At 42.9% G+C, this 20,959-nt stretch overlaps 1 protein-coding gene across 2 annotated transcripts in view; it reads left to right on the forward strand.

Annotated features, from left to right (window-relative positions):
• The first annotated feature begins 457 nt into the window (after window positions 1–457).
• MCU (mitochondrial calcium uniporter) overlaps window positions 458–20,959 on the forward strand; it is an 86,627-nt gene continuing 66,125 nt past the window's right edge. For both annotated transcript variants that reach the window (XM_083503204.1, XM_083503203.1), the window contains exon 1: window positions 458–767. In XM_083503204.1, the coding sequence (XP_083359330.1) occupies window positions 624–767 (144 nt within the window). In that variant the 5' untranslated portion in view covers window positions 458–623. The remainder of the gene's footprint in view (window positions 768–20,959) is intronic.

A 20,959-nucleotide genomic window follows, 5' to 3' on the forward strand; every position in this document is an offset into this window, starting at 1 on the left:
GCAGGCTTCTTTCTGACTGCATTTACGCATTTGATCTTCGCGTTTGCCGAGCGCTTTCCCCAATAGCCAGGCATCGAACAGCAGCCAAGGGTGAGATTTCCCACCGGCGCAAGCTTCACCACGTCTACTCAGAAGTAATTCCTACTGATTTCAATGGGGGGGGGAGGTCAGGACTGCAGCCTAAACCCTTGAGGACTCGAGGCTGGGATCGCAACACCCACTTTTTACGCGTCTCCACAGGGCACCCCCTCAGCCTCTACCTGAGCTAGGCGCGCCTCTTAATAAGCCGCCCGGTTCGCGCTCAGTTCTCCCTCCCTGTTTCTCCCGCCCCTGCACCTCCTCCGTTGACGGACAGCTCCCGAGGCGCCTTGTCCCGCCCTCCCTTCCCAGCTCCTCGGCGGCGATTGGCGGCGGGCTTGGCCGAGGATTGACACGCCGTGCCCGCGCCCTCCAGCGAGGGCGGAGCCGCGCGATTGGCTGGTTCCGTATGTGTGTGTGTGTGTATGCGCGCGCGCACGCGGGGAGTGGCGGCGGCGGTGGCGGCGGCGGGGACTCTTCCCCGCCCCCTTCCAGCAACCCCGCAGCGCTGCCTGCCGGAGAGCGGGGCGGCTTCCAGTTGAGAGATGGCGGCCACCGCGGGCAGATCGCTGCTGCTCCTCCTCCTCTCGAGGACCCCCGGCGGAGGAGGAGCGGCGCTGACAACCGCCGGCTGCTTCCCGGGGCTGGGGAGGCACCGTCAGCAGCAACAGCAGCAGCGGCACCGGACGGTGAGTGTCCCCCTCCGGGCGGAGGGAGGCCGGGAGCGGGACGGCGGGACAGGTATTGCCAGGGCGAGCCAGGAGGAAGGGACTCCGCTGCCCTTCCTGCGAGGCGCTTGGGGGGTTGGGGGACGCGGGACGTGCCCGGTGCCGCCGCCGCCGCCGCCCGTCGGAGCCTCCTGGCTCTCCCCTCCTCCCGGGCAGCCCAGCCCTTTCCAGGGTCCGCCCCGCCGGCGGAGGGACCGCCCGCCCGGGAGCAAGGGCGACCCCTTTCTCCCTCCTCCCCGTTGGGTTTCCCTGGGCGCTTTCGTGCCTCTCCTGCTCCTCCTCAGCAGCGGCGCCTCGGACAGATCAATGCACCTCGCGCGGCTGCCTGGCTGGCAAGGGAGAGCGAGAAGGCGCTGCAGGCTGCGGCGTGCAGGGGCAAAGAGGCGGAGGAGGGAGACGCCGGCGCTGCTCCTGCTGCAGCAGCAGTGACTTGGAGGAGTCTTTGCTTGCTTGCTTGCTCCCCCCTCTCCTTCCCTCCCCCTCTTCTCTATCCACCCCGGTGCTGCATCCCCTTTTTATCTTAGCACACCAGCCGTGCCCCTCCTTACGTGGGCCCGTCTTCACTTGATGACAGGCTGAAAAGGGGTGGTGGTGGTGGTTCACAAGTTGCTCGCGAAGGAGCGTTTTTGGATGGGGGGAGGACATTGGCTTGGTTCCAATTTTTCATTCCAAAGGGACAGGGTCAGGAAGCCTGCTGGGCGATTTCCTTCTTAATTCACCCCTTCTTTCCAGGAAGGGAAAGTCAGTGGGGAAATGGCACAGGGGTCTTTCCGCCTCCCTCCCTCCCTCCTTCTTCAGGCTTCTTAGAGCGACAGTATGTGGTGGCTGCATTCCAACCAGTGATTCCTCCCAGTTGTAGGAAGTCTTCTGTCCCCCTGCCCTTTCTCCTGAGAAAGTTATCTGTTAAGCTGAATCAATGCAGAACCAGGCTGAGCGGAATGCAAATCGCTGTGCAGCAGCGCTCCGTTGCCTGTAATGTTCCGGTTGTCGAATGACTGGAGTGCATTGGTCTGTCAGGATGGGTGAACTCAGGACTGGGATGGAATCCAGCTGATCTGAAAGTTCAGTTACCTCTGGCAGCAGGGAATCTGCACATGGCAGCCAAGAGTTCACAAGCGAAACTGTAAAGATGATACAAAGGTTGTATGTTTGTGTGTTGGCCTGTTGCTGAACTTTTGTGGAGTACTTCCCCATGGCTACTATGGAAGCTTTGGCGTCTTCCTAGTTAAGCCCCACTTCCTGGTCTTATGGTTGCATTCAATTAAACTATGTAGTGTGGATCGTATTTCAGCCTGTCTAGGGAAATTCAGTCAATGTAGACTTTTATGTAATGATAAATGTCAGAGCTGCTATGTTGCTCCCTCCACCCAAAGCTCTTTAAAGGATTCTCTGCAGCAGCCTGTTAGGAAGTCCTTGCTCTCCTGTGATCTAAAAGGCCAGCCAGCGTTTTAATTAAGTTGCTCAAATAAAACTGATGAAATGTACACTATAGAAGCAATTTTGATGGAACTAGAGAAGAGCGCAAGGCCCCATGTATGCGGTTCATCCAGATTTTGCTACGCTATATTCGTTTGTTCTGTCAGGTTCATAAGCACTTTGTGTTGGTTTAACACTGAGTACAGGGAAATGACTTTCAACCACATATGCCAGAATAAGTTTGATATAGCCTACCATAATAGCTTTTTGTTTTGCAACGGTGAAACAGGTCAAAGCCGCTATGCAGAAATGAAATTTTCAACAAGATAGTAAATGGTAAAGTGGCTCGTAACGAAAACTTACTCACATCGAGTGATCCTAGTAATTTTCCTCCTTCGAAAGTTGTAAAACTTTGCAAATCTGGTATACCAAGATCTCAGGTAAATAGGTTCCTTGTTCTACTTGACATTTAATGCTTTTATATCTCATAACTTTTACTTTTTGCGACCTGCGGTTTTGGCATGTTAGGCCAAATGCAGAAGAATAAGTCATTCTAATGAAACAGGTGTCTTATTCAGGATCTGCTAGACTTCATTACTTTAGCTAAATGTTGATAACAGAATCTAACAGAAATATAGTATTAGGCTTAAGTATAAAAAAGCTTCGAAAAGTAAACTATTGTGTTGTGTCCCCCCCCCCCCAATCTTAATGATATTGAAGGGAGAGATTTATTGATGTATTAATAGGTCACTGATCACAGTCAACCAATGGATCATCTTTGTTACTGGAGTGTGTTGCTGGGAAATCAAATTGCTTTTGATGAACATGGCTGCATGGGTTATTTACTGCTGGTGTAACAATAAAATCAGGAATGCATTTGAAACACAAAACAGCTTATTTCAATGCTCTTCTTTTCAGATTATTTTGTTTCATTTTCTCCATGTCACAATCAATCATTCTCAAGCCATAAAGTCTACATGATGTTTGAGAAAAACAGGCCAGTTGTGTCGTGTGTTCACTTTGTTTCAAGGTTATATTAATTTTTTTCCATTGAGCAATCATCCTGTGTATGCAGTAGATGGCACTCTGCATTGTGCTGGTGGTTTGTACGAGACCAGGATAGTCTCTGACGACTTGGCTATTCTAGTATGCGATGGGAAGGAATGCTGAAGTTGATTGACCTGTATCTGGCAGGTAGCTCATGGATCTCTATGGCCTCTATGGTCAGGTGGAAGAGCCTCCTCTAGTTGACCTGGCAGAGTACAGATTTTTAATCAGGTTGGGAAAGCCAGAGATAGGCAGCTGGGTCCTGTTTGTACTACTGATGACAGAAACCAGTATGCTCTCAAAAGCATTTGGTTATATGGGTTTGACCCTGTGAGTGAGATGGCTTGCCACTTGCTATCGGCTTTTTAAGATGGAGGGACAACCGTAAAGCCAGTGAACTTTACTTATTTGTCCTCTTTCTAACGAGATAGGCAGATTTCTCATACGCATGCCTGCTCGTTCTTGAGCTCCTGCCCATCTTCTGCGTGCTGTTTTTTGCACTGCGTAAGGTATCCTTTTTTATCCATATGGTTAAGGAATGTGGTTTCTGTAATGAATGATAAACAAATTGAGGGAACACCATGTGACTTCTTGGGAACTGGAAGAATTCCTTCAGTGCCTCTGCTTTCTGCAAACCATACGAAACTAGTGCATCTGTTGTCAGCCTAGAAGTATAGAACTCCAACATGCTGCCTGTGTATGTAAGGGGTGGGCTTTCTCCTTGCCCTGGCATAGCACAACATTGAAGCTATGGTGTAGCTGCCCTGTAAACCTCAACTTGGCTAGCAGATGCATACCGGGATTTGCAGTTCACCAGGGAAATATCACCTCCTGGTGGATAGATTAAAGAGTACATAGTGATAACATTTGTCACAGTAGTGTGACAACTGTTACAACTGACCAAAAATGTCACAAAACAGGCAGCAAGTCCAAAGGTAGGCGTTACACAATTGCAGTAGTTCTCAAACTCTGCCCCCCCCCCCCCCGGGCCACACTTTCAGAATAAAAAGCAACAAAAACACACCAAGGTTTTTGGTGATAACAATGGAAAACAAAACAAAAAACAATTCCTAGCAGGGCTTCATCTATAACATAGAACACAGCTATTTTATAATAAAACAATGCAGCTACATAAGAACAGGAATCATTCATCACAATAATATAATTATAAACAAGCCTCTTACATATGTATACAAACTCAATGAGAGGTATAAGCTTTAAGTATCACTTGTCGCTCTAGCTGTGATTTTGCAAATAGAAAAATGTTTTTTATGAGCATGGTGTATTATACTATACTATACTATACTATACTAAAATGTCTCTTTTGATTGTCCTGGAATCTTCCTGCCGCACTTACCATCCTTTCCTGCCGCACCCTTTGAAAAACCACTGCAAAATTGTGACTGTTTGATTGAATCCATTTTTCTCCTTGGTATTTGTGCTCAAATAGATTCTGCATCTATAGTTATAACTAAGGAAGCATATTCTCTGACAGTCCCCTGATTAGATCCATAGCTCCTTAGCTTCATTCAGAAAGTCTGCTGCATCATGAATCTTCAGATCATGCCTGTGGGAGATATTCAAAGTAAATCTTTGAAAACAGTACTTAACAAGGCCTAGTTAAAGAGCAGATTAAAAAAAAAAACCCAAAAACCAGACAGGCATATAGCATTCTTTTCCACACACAAAAATATAAGATTTTTTATCTGAGAAGCACAGTCAAGGCTATGAAAAATGGGGGAAGGGTACATTCTGGGACGAGCTCTGCTATGTCCCCAGGTGAACTTTTGAATCTGCTCTAGGGTTAGTGATTTCGCTCAAACTGAGCTGTAATTCCTAGTTTTCAAGTAAACTTGTGGAGATTTTCCAGTGTGGTGTAGTGGTTAAGAGCAGTGGACTCGTAATCTGATGAACCGGGTTCGCTTCCCTCCTCCACATGCAGCTGCTGGGTGACCTTGGGCCAGTCACACTTCTCTCTGAAGTCTCTCAGTCTCACTCACCTCACAGAGTGTTTGTTGGGGGGGGGGAGGAAGGGAAAGGAGAATGTGAGCTGCTTTGAGACTCCTTCGGGTAGTGATAAAACGGGATATCAAATCCAAACTCTTCTTCTTCTACGCAAATAAGGGAAATGTGTGTGTGGTTTTGGGGGGAGCATTTTGCTATGGTGAATGATAAATGCGTTCCTGTCTGTTTTGCTGCATGCTGACCCAGCCCTTGCCAACCTGGTGCCCTCCAGATGCTGTTGGACTAAAACTCTCATCAATCAGTGTTAGAAACTCAGATATATAAGCCTGGTGCCAAATGGCTCCTTAAAACAAGGTCACAGTTTCCAAAGCAGAATGACTTGTTGCCATTTTGGGACAAGACTGCTCTAAAGTCTTTATTTTTTCAAATGATGGGACTGACTGCGATTGATTATCAGCTAAACATCTGGCTAGTTCAGATGACACCCTTGAGCTAGGTGAAGAACCTTCAGAACTTAAAGAAGAAAAGTCACTTGATCCAGGGACAGTCCACATATATCTTGGCCTGTTGCTACAGGATGTGGTGTTTAGTTTGTGAAAACAGTCAAGATCCAGTGATCCCCTGGTATGCACCTCCAGATGGTGGAGATGTCAGGCATTCTGGCTGCTCATCATCACCAGCAAGCACAACAACCTGCTGTTGATTGGGGTTGATGGTAGCGATAATACAACTGGAGGGTGCTGGGTTGCTGAACACTGGGCTAATGGAAAATAACTCACCTGCTAATGCAAGTAAACCAAAGAGGATGATTATGTCAACCCATATTTCTTCTGTGGACACAAATTCAATAAGAGCAGAATGGGGCCTGTCAAAACTACACATAAGCAAGATCCATACATTTGTAGTCAACTGTGTGGCTTGAAGATTTGTGACTGTGCATATGCAGCTGCTATTTGTTATTGTCTGCTCGTATAACATATACACTTTTTACATTGGCTTTACCTGACTGGTGAAGCTTTACTAGATTTTCATTGAGTTCACCCCACCCCCCATTTGTAATTAAGGATTGTTTTCCCGCACGTGCATATTGATGGGGAGCTGGGATACAGGGAAGAAACAGCTGGCTGCTTTTTTGTGGAAAACTCAAAAAACGGAACCTGTAAAATGAGACGCTTTGATTGGCTGAAAGCAGCGGGCACTGTAAAAAGTTATAATGGAACAACTTGGTGTACTTAAAGGAGGGGGACATGAGAAACATAGATCTAAACAGAGGCTTGCAGCTCCTTTAAGAAATCTATTAAGGCATATCTTTCAGTGGACTGCAGTCAAGTTCTTCAGATGTTTGAAGCATTATCCTCCATTGGCAGGTGTAGAGATATGGAGGAAAAATTGTAAACAGTGAGGTCAGAGGGAGACGACATGGCCCCCCCCAAAAAAAAAGGGAAAAAAAGGAGATGGACAATTAAGTTAAAGTCTAAATGTACTTAAAATGTATCAACCAAATCTCACCTGTGATGAGGCTCTGTTACTTCTGTCCTATGCTACAAATTTATATGTTTGCCATTCATTCGTCTGACCCTTCATCTGCCTTAACAGCTTTAACTCATTTTGGTTTCTTTCTTATTCAGTTAAACATGCCTTACTTAATAACATCTTGAACGTGGCTTCCTCACTTAACTTGTTCCACCCTTCATGTCCCTCCACCCATGGCAACAACCATCTGCTTGTGGTAGAGTGTGCTCAGAGCTTTGTGCACACAGCCTGCTGTTGCGTTTGACATTTTTGCAGAATGAGGCAAGAGGGTATTAAACAACTCTTTGTCTGGTGGGGATCCTTCCTTTTCCTTTCACCCCCCCCCGCCCCCTGCCACACTTGCTTCAGTGGTGAATATGACAGAAACTAGCGATTACATCTGGAAAGTGGTTAGCGTTCTCAAGAATCTGGTGGGTCAGAGGACCACAAGTCTCATTACAGATGCAAGAGAGATGCCTGGGTGAGAGGCAGTAGTTTCTCTGGTGCTGTATCAGGTTTTTTTGAGGCTCCACATGGCACTTCCTGACTCACTTCCACTTTCTTATTCCTGCCCTGTTTGTTGGAAATATGTGCGTGTGCTTTATGGGAATAATGTCTGCTTCAGAAATAGCTATGAGTGAGAGAAGCCAAGCCAAGCCAAGGCTACTTCAGATGTATGTTTCCCCACACGAGAGCTGCTTACAAATGTTATTGCTCCAAGGAGCAGGGTGCTACATTCCTTAATAATCAGTACAATTTGAGGGCATAGTGTAGTAGTAGTAGTAGTAACACTTGGGTGATATTTGGAAATGAGTGAAGAGTGTGGGCAGGGAAACTATTTTAAATGCTTTCAAGTAACAGCCACTGCTCTTTTTAACAGAATGAACATTTCAAAGTTGAGGTCACCTGGGTGAACCAAGTGCCTAGGATTTTTCCTGTCCTTGTCTAGATGATATTGATGAAACACAGTCACAACAAAACACAAGCATCTTCTAGTTATGCTGCCACATATCTGCAATAATGCATATCGTTTAAAAAACAAAAATCATACAGCTGGATGCCTCACTCACTGCTAGGTGGTTTTATCTAATGCTAGTAAATATTAGCACCAACACTTTGTTACTTAACGGGATTTTGTAGCCCATGTGGTCATTCTCCTTGTGCAATAGACTTCTATTTGCCCAATGGAACACCCCCTCCTTTGCATCCCATCTCACCTTCAAAACCTGTTCCAGAGGTGGGAAATCCTTGGGGTCAATTTTGGGGGTGCACAGGGAGAAGAGAGGAAGAAGAAGCATGAGTGGAACACTCTATCTGTGTGTGGTGTTGGATACAACCTTGAATCAAACCAATTAATTAAAAAAAGTCAAAGAACCCTAAATACTGAATTACCTATTTATTCTTGGGATGTCTAAAAACTGAATCTCTTCCCAAGCTATTTTGGATCCATTTTTCTTTTTGTTTTGCCCTGGCATGACTAAGGATTAGGCAAACATATTGCAAATGGAAACTTAAGCATCCCTGACCATCCATAATGGCAGCATTCAACACACAAACAAGTTAAAAGCAATCCCTTTGGAAAGTCTCTGTGGGCCTCATAAGCTCAGCTGTAATGCCCTATAATGGATCACTGTGAACTTGCTGTTGTCGAAATACTAAGGTGGAACTGTTAAGTAGGTTCACAGATAATAAGCACAAAATCATAGAATTGTAAAGAAGTATTGAGACTTATTCTGGATGGTCCATTGCTTTAACGTAAGTTCCCAAGGCATCTCATTAGGCAAATATGCTGGTCCCTGGTGGTATGGAACTTCAAGGCAAGGCTTTGTTAAGGCTGTTTGGATGGCTGTTCATGCTGCCATGTGGTTGCAATTGCTCTGCAGCAGAAGGTAACTGTTCAGTGAGGAATTAAAGGGTTCTGGACAACATCGTCTAACAGCATTTTGGTCACATTGCAGATGCTAATGTTGTAATTTCACCAGCAATGGTACCTACGCAAAACTGATTTCTTGAGAGGCGTGGTATTGCTGATATGCAACTGGTAATCAGAATAACGCAATTATTTTAGTGTTGATTTAACTTTACAACCCACCTGTAGGAAAAGAAATACCTTTATACCTATTGAGCGCAAGGCTTTTGGTTATTAAAATGCAGACAACTCAGTGGTATTGACAGAATAAACTTTGTGGCAGTTCCTGGAGAACAAACTTCCTAATGTGTTAATATACGGCATATTGGAATTATCAGGTGCAGTATCAAGAACGCTTGAATCTTGAAGAACACTTTACAAAATGAAACAGAAGTATTCAGCTAGTTAGCAATTATGGCAAAGCCAAATTGTCCCTATCCTTCAATAGCATGATTTATCCAAAGAGGTTATGTGTCAATTCCAAATCCAGCTTCTGTTCCTGAAGTATGTTTTCAGCTTAATAGCAATAATACATTACTTCTATTTAATAAAGTATTGGACTGTGAACTCGCCAACTGATCCTTTTATAATTCTTGGCAGGAAAAGACAGAATGCTCCTATCAGACTGCTCTTGGAGTTGAAGTCCAAGAACTTATTCCATGCTCTAGCATTCTTAATGTCCATCTTGATCCTTGATATATGACCCTTGTTATGTATTCTGATTTTAAGGTGGAGCTGTTTTCATAGTACATGTAAAAATGTCATGTACTACCCGCTGCTCTTGTGAACTTCTTTTGAAACATGTTCGTTGACTGCCAGATGTCGTGTAGTGGTTAAGAACAGTAGTCTTGTAATCTGGTGAACCAGGTTCGCGTCTCCGCTCCTCCACATGCAGCTGCTGGGTGACCTTGGGCCAGTCACACTTCTCTGAAGTCTCTCAGCCCCACTCACCTCACAGACTGTTTGTTGTGGGGGAGGAAGGGAAAGGAGAATGTTACCCATTTTGAGACTCCTTTGGGTAGTGATAAAATGGGATATCAAATCCAAACTCTTCTTCTTCAGATTAATTTTTATGTCCAATTCAAAGTGCTGGCCTTTTTAAAGCCATAAATGGTTTTGAGTAACTCAGGAAGCATCTTAATGAAGCTTGAGGGCTCTGAACTTTTCTTCTTTTTTATTGTGACTTCAGCTGTTAAATTAAGCAACTGTTTGCTTGTGTTCTTCAGTTGATTCTTCTTTCTAGCTGATTTACTACCTCAAAACCATGCCAAGAATCAGAATTGTTTCAAATTAGGTAGCTTAATTGAGATTATTTTTGTTGTATGAACAGTATTGTTAATAGCTTTTGCAACTCATTTAGAGTTCTTCTGCATGACTGTTAAGAGCAAATAATTGTCTGTTGTGGAGCTAATATTTAAAGAAAAAATGGTATTATGTTTTTAAGAGCCTTCTAGGACAGGGTTTCCCAAAGCTAGGTCTCTAGCTGTTTTGGGGCTACAACTCCCATCATCCCTATCTTGCAGGACCAGTGGTCAGGGATGGTGGGAATTGTAATCCAAAAACAGCTGGACACACAAGTTTGGGAAACCCTGTTCTAGGATCTAAGACAGGACACTCTACGTTTGTCCTCTTGTCCTTGAGCCAGTTTTCACACTATTCTGATTGGCCACCTGATAGAGAAAATAAAAATGACTGTATTGAGGAACTAGAACTTTTGGCTTTCTTACCAGAAAATTTGCATATGAAAATAGAAGTTTTGAAAATGGTGATATGCTGGGTTGAGTACCAAGCATCTTGATCACGTAATAGATCTGTTGCTGGACTCTAGAACTTAATGTTGTTGTTGTTGTTTAGTCGTTTAGTCGTGTCCGACTCTTCGTGACCCCATGGACCAGAGCATGCCAGGCACTCCTGTCTTCCACTGCCTCCCGCAGTTTGGTCAAACTCATGCTGGTAGCTTCGAGAACACTGTCCAACCATCTCGTCCTCTGTCGTCCCCTTCTCCTTGTGCCCTCCATCTTTCCCAACACCAGGGTCTTTTCCAGGGAGTCTTCTCTTCTCATGAGGTGGCCAAAGTATTGGAGCCTCAGCTTCAGGATCTGTCCTTCCAGTGAGCACTCAGGGCTGATTTCCATAAGAATGGAGAGGTTTGATCTTCTTGCAGTCCATGGGACTCTCCTCCAGCATCATAATTCAAAAGCATCAATTCTTCGGCGATCAGCCTTCTTGATGGTCCAGCTCTCACTTCCATACATCACTAAGAACTTAATGTGAGAGTGGGTAAAAATGGGAAAGAGCCCCCCACCCCGGGAATACTTTAGATCAGCAGCTTTCCCTTTTCTAATTTCTGAATATTTTGGAACAGTTAGTTTCATGATCTTAACGATGTCCGATAAATTCACTTTCTGATTACAAGAATGACATTCATCATATCTGTTCTTGGTCTCTCCCCCCCCCCCCTTTATTTCATTCCTTAGTATTTCATTAAGTGTACAGTTGAAGCTGGTCTATTCTTCTTATTCTTCAATCTCATTTCTTGCTTGCTGATAGGTTTGATCCCCACCCAGGCAAAATGCCTCCGCAGATGAGAGTTTTAAATTGATAATGAGTTGACTTCCCTTAATGACAAGCTTTTAAGAAACAATGACTGCAGAGGTATAGCAGGCTTTGTTTCTTGAGATTTACCTCTCAGTTAGTGTTGGAGAGCCAGCCAAAAGTTATGTAGTTATAAATCAAACCACAGGAGTTGAAGAATTGTTGGCTGTCAATAACAGAGAATGGATGCATAAAACACTATCCAAAATGATTGATCATGGTAACATTTTAAAGGTAATTTCCACAAAAACTTATTTCTAGGCATTTGGCAGAACTGAACTGCTTATGTAAAGCAAGTTATATAAATGTAATATAAATTAACATCAAGCAAATAATATAAATTAATCTAATTTAGTTGGCTGCATGCTGCTTACTTGAACAGACTCTGCTTTCAGAGAATATGCAGAGTTCCGTGCAGAAGAAAGGGTTTGAGAGAGAGCATATTTGAACTCCTGATTATACATTTCCAGAAAGACAAAACTGGAGTCTTGTGTATTTATGGGAACCTGAGACCAGGAGAAGCTGGTCCTTTAGTGGAGACAGATAGTTGTTTGGAATGATGTTGGTAGTCTCTGGACAGTCAGAAGCTTCCAGCTTCATAACTTCTCTGCACTTACAGGGCAAAAGAGCTAATCAGTTCTGGTCAGGTAGTCTATGTGGAAAAAAGACTTAACTTGAGGATGAATATTCAGGAACATCACAGTAGACAGCTGTCCATTCAGGGTTCAGTCACTCAGGGTTCAGACACTCTAAAACAGATTATAGAGGTTGCACAACCAGAACCATATCTCGGCTTCTTATTCTGCTTTTGAAACTGACATTAGCCCATGTTTCCCTGGTTCAGATGTTATGGGGAACTCTGCCCTACTGAAAATCAGGGTCTTGGCACCAAAGCTAAGCACATGGCAAGATGGGTCCACTCATCCACAGCTTCATAAACTATGGGTGGTTTCCAAGCTAAGTCAATAAAGTTCAGGCCCCATGGATTTAAATGGGATCTTAAGTTTAACTTAATTTGAAGCCAGCACAAAATTAGAACCTAAATCTTAAAACTTCAAGCTGATTTCTACCAGCCAGAATCTTTTTGTGAATGCATCAAAAAGTGTGTTTTTTTAGCAAGTTAAAAGGTATAGAATTCTCCCTGCAAAAGGTCTGCCACCAGTTTGTTGCTGGGCTACAACTCCCATAATGCCCAACCATTTTAGTAAATGGTCAGGGATGATGGAAGTTGTAGTAGTTCAACATCTGGGAGCCCAAGGTTGAAGAACGCTGAGTAATACATTCAAATTTTGTAAGACCACCTACAATGCACAGTTAATTCTGAAGAAAGCAGCTCTCCAATTGAAAGCTAACCAGTAGCTTCATAATACAAACCACAATGGGTAGAGCTTTGTTGATTTAATTGTGTAAATAACCTTTATCTTTTTATGCACAATGATCCTCTTGGATTTGGGTGCTGCGAAGGCAAGCATTAAACTGTTTCAAAGCAATCCATATCTGTGTAAAGATTTTACGTTGCCAAAATCAGCACAAATTGGAAAACAGGAGTGTTAGAAATACATCTCTGAATTAAAACATTAGTATGGATTAGCATTGCTTTCTACTGAAAAGTCGTTGTCGCTTTGAATGACTAGCTTGCCAGGGGAAAGACTGCTGCACTGATTGGCAGTCCTTGAGCTACTGTTATACATCTTCTAAAAATGCTGAAGCTGCAAAAGGAATGATGTTAAGGAAGCTCTTCAGGGTTTTGAGCTGAAAAAAGGGTGAAATAAAAGCTAGGCTATACAGTAATGTTTGGACATCCTCAGTGCTTTCCTGCTTTGGAGTGAATGTTGCCATTTCAGGTTGGGGTTACAAATGTAATTAACTTAATTGGATGTTGGATTAGATTGATCTAAGATGAAGCTGGCTCAGCAATAGTTTGACTTACTTGGCAAGTTGTGACCAAAAAGCATTTCTTCATCCTTATGTTAAGAAGCTTGGAGCGGCAGTATCCAGCACCAGTCGGCAGAAGATCAGTGTCAGGGAAAAGAAAAAGAAAAACATAGATAATGGAGCTGAAAGAGAATGAGAATCAAAACTTATTTGGATTAATTCCTTTTAAATTACAAGTAGAACTTATTTCTGTTAAGTTTGTTCTATACAGTGTATTTTAGGAGAGACTATTACTCTGACATGAAGAACATGTTTTGCATGCTTAAGATCCCTACATTAATCTATGGCCTCTCAATTTCAGTGATTTTGGGTAGTGGGGCTGTTCAAATCTGCACCTGGTTGCAGTTGGAGCAAGCAGTAACTGATCAATCTGACTCTGTATAAGCTAGTTAATACATTTAAGTGTAAAAGGAACAAAAGCTTCATTGGGTAACAATCAGTTGCTTGCCAAAGCAATCTATAAGAAATACACTAAAAAGACTTCTACAAACCTAGACAGTTTTTGAAGCAAGTTACTCAGATTCCCTGGAGGATGTGGGTGGTGCTGTGGGTTAAACCACAGAGCCTAGGACTTGCTGATCAGAAGGTCAGCGGTTCAAATCCCTGCAGCGGTTCAAATCCCTGCAACGGGGTGAGCTCCCGTTGCTCAGTCCCTGCTCCTGCCAACCTAGCAGTTCGAAAGCATGAAGTGCAAGTAGATAAATAGGTACCACTCTGGTGGGAAGGTAAACGGTGTTACTGTGCGCTGCTCTGGTTCGCCAGAAGCGGCTTAGTCATGCTGGCCATGAGCGCCGCAACCCCAGAGTCGGCCACAACTGGACCTAATGGTCAGGGGTCCCTTTACCTTTGCCTTACTCAAATTCCCAAGTTTCAGCTAGTAATGATCTCATTGTTGAACAACGCATGCACTGGGAACTACTTTCTTTAAGAAGATTCCTGTAGATTCTGCTCCTTAAGGAAAGCTGTATCCTTCTATCCTTTCACAGATAACCAATCACCATCTCTCTATCTCAAACAACTGTGAGGAGAAAAACAGGAGGGTGGGAAGAATGTGTAATGTTCTAAGCTTATTGCAGGAAAGGTGGGATATAACCTCATAAATAAAAATAATTATTCCTGACCATCGTACAAAACTGGGGCCTATCCCTGCTGTCTTTTCTAGCTCCAGGGCTGCAGTTGCAAAGTGAGGGTAGAAGGTTGCCCCCATGATTTTGCAGGTTTTTATCCTCACATCTCTCCTCCCTGACATGAGAAGGGGAGCTGAGGGTTGTGTTCTAGCACTGGGCTGTTAGAAGGAAAGGTTGATGTTTGGTTTTCGTGCTGGGTTGTACAGTGCTTGGAGGTTCCTCTGCAGTCCCCAGCCGGGGCCATAGCCTTTCCAAAGAGATTCCCTATAGTGCACTTTGTTTCCAAGCACAGTCCAACTGTGGGATGATCCCCAGACACACACACACACCCAGCTCTAAGCTGCAGTGAAAGACTGGGGATCCTCTCACCATGCTTGTCAGAAGGGGGAAGGAAGACTTGAGTGGAATAATGGACTCCTGATGAAAGCTGTCCTGGCTCCCACCCAACACATGACGGCACTGGCAGAGACTCTTGCTGGGAACGAAGGATGGCTTTATTGGAACAAAGCAACAGCACAGACTCGGTAGCAGGTAGAGAGCTATTGCAGCCTAAAACTCTTACCAGGCGAAGGGACAGCAGGGCACAATGGGCTGGGAGTAAGAGCCAGAGTTCCTGAGTTCAAGAGCAGGGCAAGAAATTCAGGACCACACAGGAGCTATTAATTTCTTCCAATGGATTTCTCTGCCTTCTTGCCAGCCGAGCTTCTGAAGTTGTAGTGTACTCACTCACAGGATTTCTGTGCCATGCAGGAATGTGGAGCTTGCAGGTGTTCACTACGTCTAGGTAGGTTCTTCAGAGGCACCTCCTTATCCTGGGAGTCAAGGCTGAGCTTGCCTCCCCTTCTCATTCCTGTTCTTCCCCCCAAGCCGTAGGTTGGCATCTTCCCCAGACTCCCAAGATGCGCTCCCCCAGGAGGAGAAGGGAAAGCCAGAGAATCCAAGCTGGAGCCTGATGGCATCTTGGGGCTCACAATAAAAGCAGCCTTTGCTAGCAATATCATGTGAAATATTTTGTAAGGGTTTTGCTTCCCTGGTAAGTCTTGTAAAGCTCACATTCATTTCATTGGGGTTTGCACAACTTAACTTGCTGGTGGACAGTATCCTATATTTGTTGTTTGTGATAAATTTTCAGATACTCAATTCCCTGTTGAATGAGATAAAAAAACTGGATTTATTCATTCATCGTATAAAATGGTTGAAAAATAATGAAGGAAAATAAAGGTTTTGTGTATTGCAGTTAATAATTTTCCTCCTGTACTGGGGTTTTTCTTAATGAAATTTAACTCTTGCCAAGGTAGCCTTCAGCTTTAGCTACATCTTGTTGCATGCAAGCACAACAGTATAGAACTCAATTCTTCTTGACATTTCATGTTCTGAATTCCTTGGGATCAGGAATGCAAACATACTCTGGAGCATCTTGAAAATTGGATTTTCCAGTTTAAGCGTTATGGCTGTCGTGAAGCAAAAACATAGGTTACATACAATTTACACACAGATACAAACACACACATGTGGCAAGCATGCACCCATGCGTAAAACTTCTAACAGCTTTTCCATAAAAGGGACAAAGCTAAAAAACCTTATTGTGCATAGGTTCATTTGAATTGCAGCAGACAACAATTATTCCAGACTGACTAAAATACTTAATGTACTGCTCAAAATGTTAAGGGTGATGAAGCATATTGTCTCCAAGGAATCAAAGAACTAATGATTTGTTAAGACTGTTCCTCTTCCATAACTGATGTGAATAATTCAAAATATTATTATTTTAACTACTTGATAGAAGTTGGCTTTCTAAGCAAATTTGTTTCTGTTAAAGCCCAATAGCAGTTAGTGTTTCATGCTGTCAATGCGTCGGAGATTGTATCAAAAGTATTATGGCTTTGGCATTGGTTAGTAAATTTCTGATACTGGCAGCAATTGTGGTACCACCTAGCCTTCTGGGTAGCCACATCATTTTACTATGGGATGGCCACACTGTTGCCTGGAGATAGCAGTTCAGATGATATGATGTCAGTTCTGTGCCATCTTTACTAGTAACCAAGTTATTTCTTGCTCAGTTCAGGATGCTTGGTTTGACCTTGCAAGTTCTCATCTAGGGATGCCAACTCCCTTAGGTAGCACAGCCAATGGTCAGGGCTGATGACCACTGTAGCCCAACACCACACGTCCTTCATTCCAGCCCTAAACTGTCTGAAAATAGGATATATGGAGAATCCCTTTCTTCCATACAAACCCATCCAGGAACTCTGCTTAGCTTCTGAAATTTTTCTTCTTCCCGCCATCCAAATATCTGCCAGTGGAATAACTCTATTCTGGTGACAGTAACTGTTTTAATATTTAATTTTAAATTGTTGCAACCCACTCTGGGACCTGCTGGTGAAGAGTGCATAATAAATGCAATATTATTAATTTAATATTTTATATTAATAGTAAAGAGGGTCTTTTCAGTGGTGGCACCCAGGTTTTGGAATGACCTCACTAGTGATGTGTTTTTTGCCTTTTAAAAAACCTGACACTTAAGACACTCCAATAGTGGGATAGTTTTATTATTTCTGTCTGCTCTGTGTTTTAATTACCTGCTTTTTATAGTTATGCAGTTTTTATTGTTGTTGAAAGCTGACTTCTTTTTGCTTGCAGAGAAAATCAGCATATATGTTATAAGCAAATGAGCCTAAAACTGTTTATGCTGAAACAGTGCAGCTTGTTAGCATTCTCTCCCTCTGCACTTCCCGTAGGAAGGGCATAAAACAGGGTTTCCCAAACGTGGGGCTCCAGTTGTTTTTGGACTACAACTCACATCATCCTTAGCTAGCAGGACCAGTGGTCAGGGATGATGGGAACTGTAGTCCAAAAACAGCTGGAGACCTAAGTTTGGGAAACACTGGAAAAGACTTCCTACTCCATATTGTCATGGAACAGTCATCATGCTGTTGCTTAAAAACTTTTAAGCTTGTAACACTTCTTCATATACTCAAAACAAATAGTTAGAAGGTCTACTAATATTAAAAGTGGCGTTTCTGTAGTAATAACATTTAAATTCTTTATATAGATAGATCGTTAAATCTTCAATGCAGATGAATAGCAATACCCAAAGTTAATTTAATATATTGGCATGTTTTCAAAGTGTTTTGCATCAAACCAAAAGCTATTGGAGCTTTCTAAACAAAGAGCTACAAAGAGTGTGCCCACTCAATCACTTTGATTAACAGAATTTGCACTGCCACCGGTGCTACATAATAGCAGTTGCACATTTGTAAGAATTCAATCACTTAGCTGCACTTAGGAACTCCCTGCCTATTGATATCAAGCAGGCACCTTTGCTTTATTCTTTTTGGTGCCTGCTGAAAACATTCCTGTTTTGGCAAGCCTACCCAGACGCTGGTGGGAATTTTAATCTGCTTTTAGTATTTTAAATTTTAGTATGTTTTAAAGTATTGCAATTTTTTCTTGAATGTATTGTTTTATCTTTTTGTAAACCACTTTGATGTGCGTGTTCTGAAGTCAAGCGGTGTATAAATTTTATTAAATAAATACGTGTATAGGTATTTATTTTTCTAACCAGGGGAGGTCCAAGTATTCCCATGCAACATCTGCCCATAATGCCCCACTTCAGGCAAGAAATGCAAATGGTTTCATCCATTTACTTGTAATGCGAATCAGTGGTGGGTTGTTTTTTTAATATTTTCAGAAGAATCAGATTATAAACAGCAAAGTAGATTGAACATGTCTGCCCAAACTATTTTAAGCATGGGTAGCGGAAAGGGTATTGTGGAATAAATTAAATTCAGATGTTACGGTATATCTCAAATCCTCCTTCTTTGTAGGTGTAGGCTGGGGATCTAATTAATGTTGAAGGAAGATTCATTCTTTCCAGATCGAAACCTTTGGCCCAGTAACTACCGATAAAAAACATATATACAAAAACACTTGTAGTGATGATAAAATACCTTGTTATCAGGGCTTCAGATGCATTGATACTGGTTCCAGAGTCCAATAATAGGAAATGTTAACAATCATTTTCAGACACTATCATTTACTGACAGATTTCTTATACTTTGCCAATAGAGATGATCTCAGTAGACGAGGAACTAAATGCCGGCCCAAATTCAAATAATGTGAGGGAACCTCTGAAACTGATGATGAGAACTCAACAACGTGGTTTATTAAATACTTGAAGCGAAAGCAAGTATAAATCATGGCAAGGAACTCTTTAACCTGAACTTTACTTTCCTGTTCATCCTGAATATCTGAAAAGTAGCAATGTGGGCACTTCAAAATAAGCAGGCAAACAGAAACATTGTATGATTTTATAACTTGTAGTCCAGTTTTATAAGACTGTATCCTGTGAAAAACAAGAACTTCCTTGTTACAGTGTCCAGGCAGTTCTCTACAGAGCAGTCAGTTGGGCAGTGTGGGATTAATTCTACAACTGAATACAGTGGTACCTTGTTTTTAAAATGCCTTGGTATTCAAATGCCTTGGTTCCCAAACGCCAAAAACCCAGAAGTAAGTGTTCAGGTTTTCGAATGTTTTTCGGAAACCGAACATGTGATGTGGCTGTCGACTATTGTTTCCGGGGCGCTTGCACCAATCAGAAGCTGCGCCTTGGTTTTCAAACATTTCGGAAGTCAAACGGACTGCTAACAGACTGCATCTGCTAACCACCCATGAAACATCTATTATCATGTCAGGAACAGCTCAAGTGCTTGTCCTTGTCCTCTCCTCTCAGATCTCGCCAAGCTGGCCACAACCCCAAATGGGATTCACTAATTTTGCTCAAGATCACAAACAGAAGACAACAGTTCCCTGTTTCTTGTTGAAGAAATGTAACTTTTTACCATATGATTTTCTGCTGCATATGCTGGATTAGTTCAATAGGTAGAAGGGCTGAGAACTTTGAGTAGAGAAGGTTTTGATGCTCATTGTATGGATTGTTGCATAGATTTTGTAAATGGTTAGTCTGGGCTCCTTCAGTCTGGGCTCTTGTGTGTTCTCACTTGCTGCCTGAATAAAGCATATTATTCTTACTTCTGGGGACAATCCCCCCTGCCTGGAACTGTTTGCCTAATTATATCTATGGCAGCTCTTCCCACCTCTTCCATTGCTACTTGGAAAACATCTGCTTTCTAGTTGCTTTTTCTATTCTCAGCTTATCGTTCTGCTTTTTTTCATTGTGAGCTATGCTTTTTATCAGTGAACTGAGGAAAGAATGAAATCACCTATCTGAAGGTCAAATATTAACCATTCTGGATAATATCCATCATTGTGGGTGTGTGGAAGACAAGCTTGTACAAGGGCTATGTCCCTCCCTCAAAGCTCCCAGTACCCCCCCCAATCAATTCCAGAGAGTCAGGGGGACTTAACATTGTGCAATGACAGTTGTTTGGGATTCCAAGGGGAGAAGGATCACTTGAAATATGGAAGAAGAAGATGAAGAAGAGTTTGGATTTGATATCCTGCTTTATCACTACCCTGAGGAGTCTCAAAGCGGCTAACATTCTCCTCTCCCTTCCTCCCCCACAACAAACACTCTGTGAGGTGAGTGGGGCTGAGAGACTTCAGAGAAGTGCGACTAGCCCAAGGTCACCCAGCAGCTGCATGTGGAGGAGTGGGGAAGCAAACCTGGTTCCCCAGATTACGAGACTACCGCTCTTAACCACTACACCACACGGGCTCTCAGAAAAACTCTGTGCTGCTGAGCACAATAACTCTCAACCTGATTTTGAGAGTCCTTCTCCTACAATCCAATGCAATGCTTTATTAGTTTTCAGGAAAAACGATCATCCATACAAGCAAAAGAGGAATACATAACTCTAGCAGTAAATAAACCCTGGGTTGTGCTTCATTCTCTCAATTAGTATTAATGCATATCTGGAGGTCACCAGTCAGGTTCTTTGTATCTGTATAATTGAGAAAACTGACCCAAAGAGCACAAAGGTGGTCTGCTGTAATTACTCCAATGAACTCGAGGGTCAATTTTTCCATTAAGGCCAAGTTTCAAACTTACTGGTGCCAGCCTAGCATTAAACCTGCTTTCAGAATTTTCCGGTATGTGGCAGTGGTAAGTTTGGTCCCTGGAAGCAGAAATGTAATGAGTTCTTTATGTAGTAAATTCATTGTGGAACCATCATAGATAGAGAGAAGAGCAAGCTTGGGATCCAGTGGAATAGTTTGTCCCACAATGTTGTTAAGTCTCCTAACCCACTGAAGATTATTTTCAGGAGGTACAGAGGCCTTCAAGGGGAGAGAGAAAGGTTGGTTGTGCAAGTTTGTATTTGACTTGGGCACTCTGCTTTTATTGTAAGTGAACTTTGCTTAGTTTCATGAAATGAATATTTAAGGATATCCACCATGTTCTTAGGAAGGGTGCTTAATTTTCAAGTTTCACTCAGTTTTATGATGTGTCAGCTAACCTTCTTAAACTGGTGCTGATTGTTGTGTGAAGAAAGAAATAAGGTAACCAAATGGGTAGTAAAGATAATGGACTGACTTTTTGGCTTCTAAAATGCATAACCCGGTGCTGCCTGCAGTTGCTTTCTATTTAGAGTCTTGAATTTTGGCTGTACCATTGCAGCTGTGTCCCTTTTTAATTACATTGTACAGGAAGAGACTAAAAATCCAGTGAAAAGAGCAGTGTCTGCTTG

This window comes from Podarcis liolepis (genome assembly GCF_965112155.1).
Source record: "Podarcis liolepis genome assembly, chromosome: 5".
In the NCBI taxonomy this organism is placed as follows: domain Eukaryota; kingdom Metazoa; phylum Chordata; class Lepidosauria; order Squamata; family Lacertidae; genus Podarcis; species Podarcis liolepis.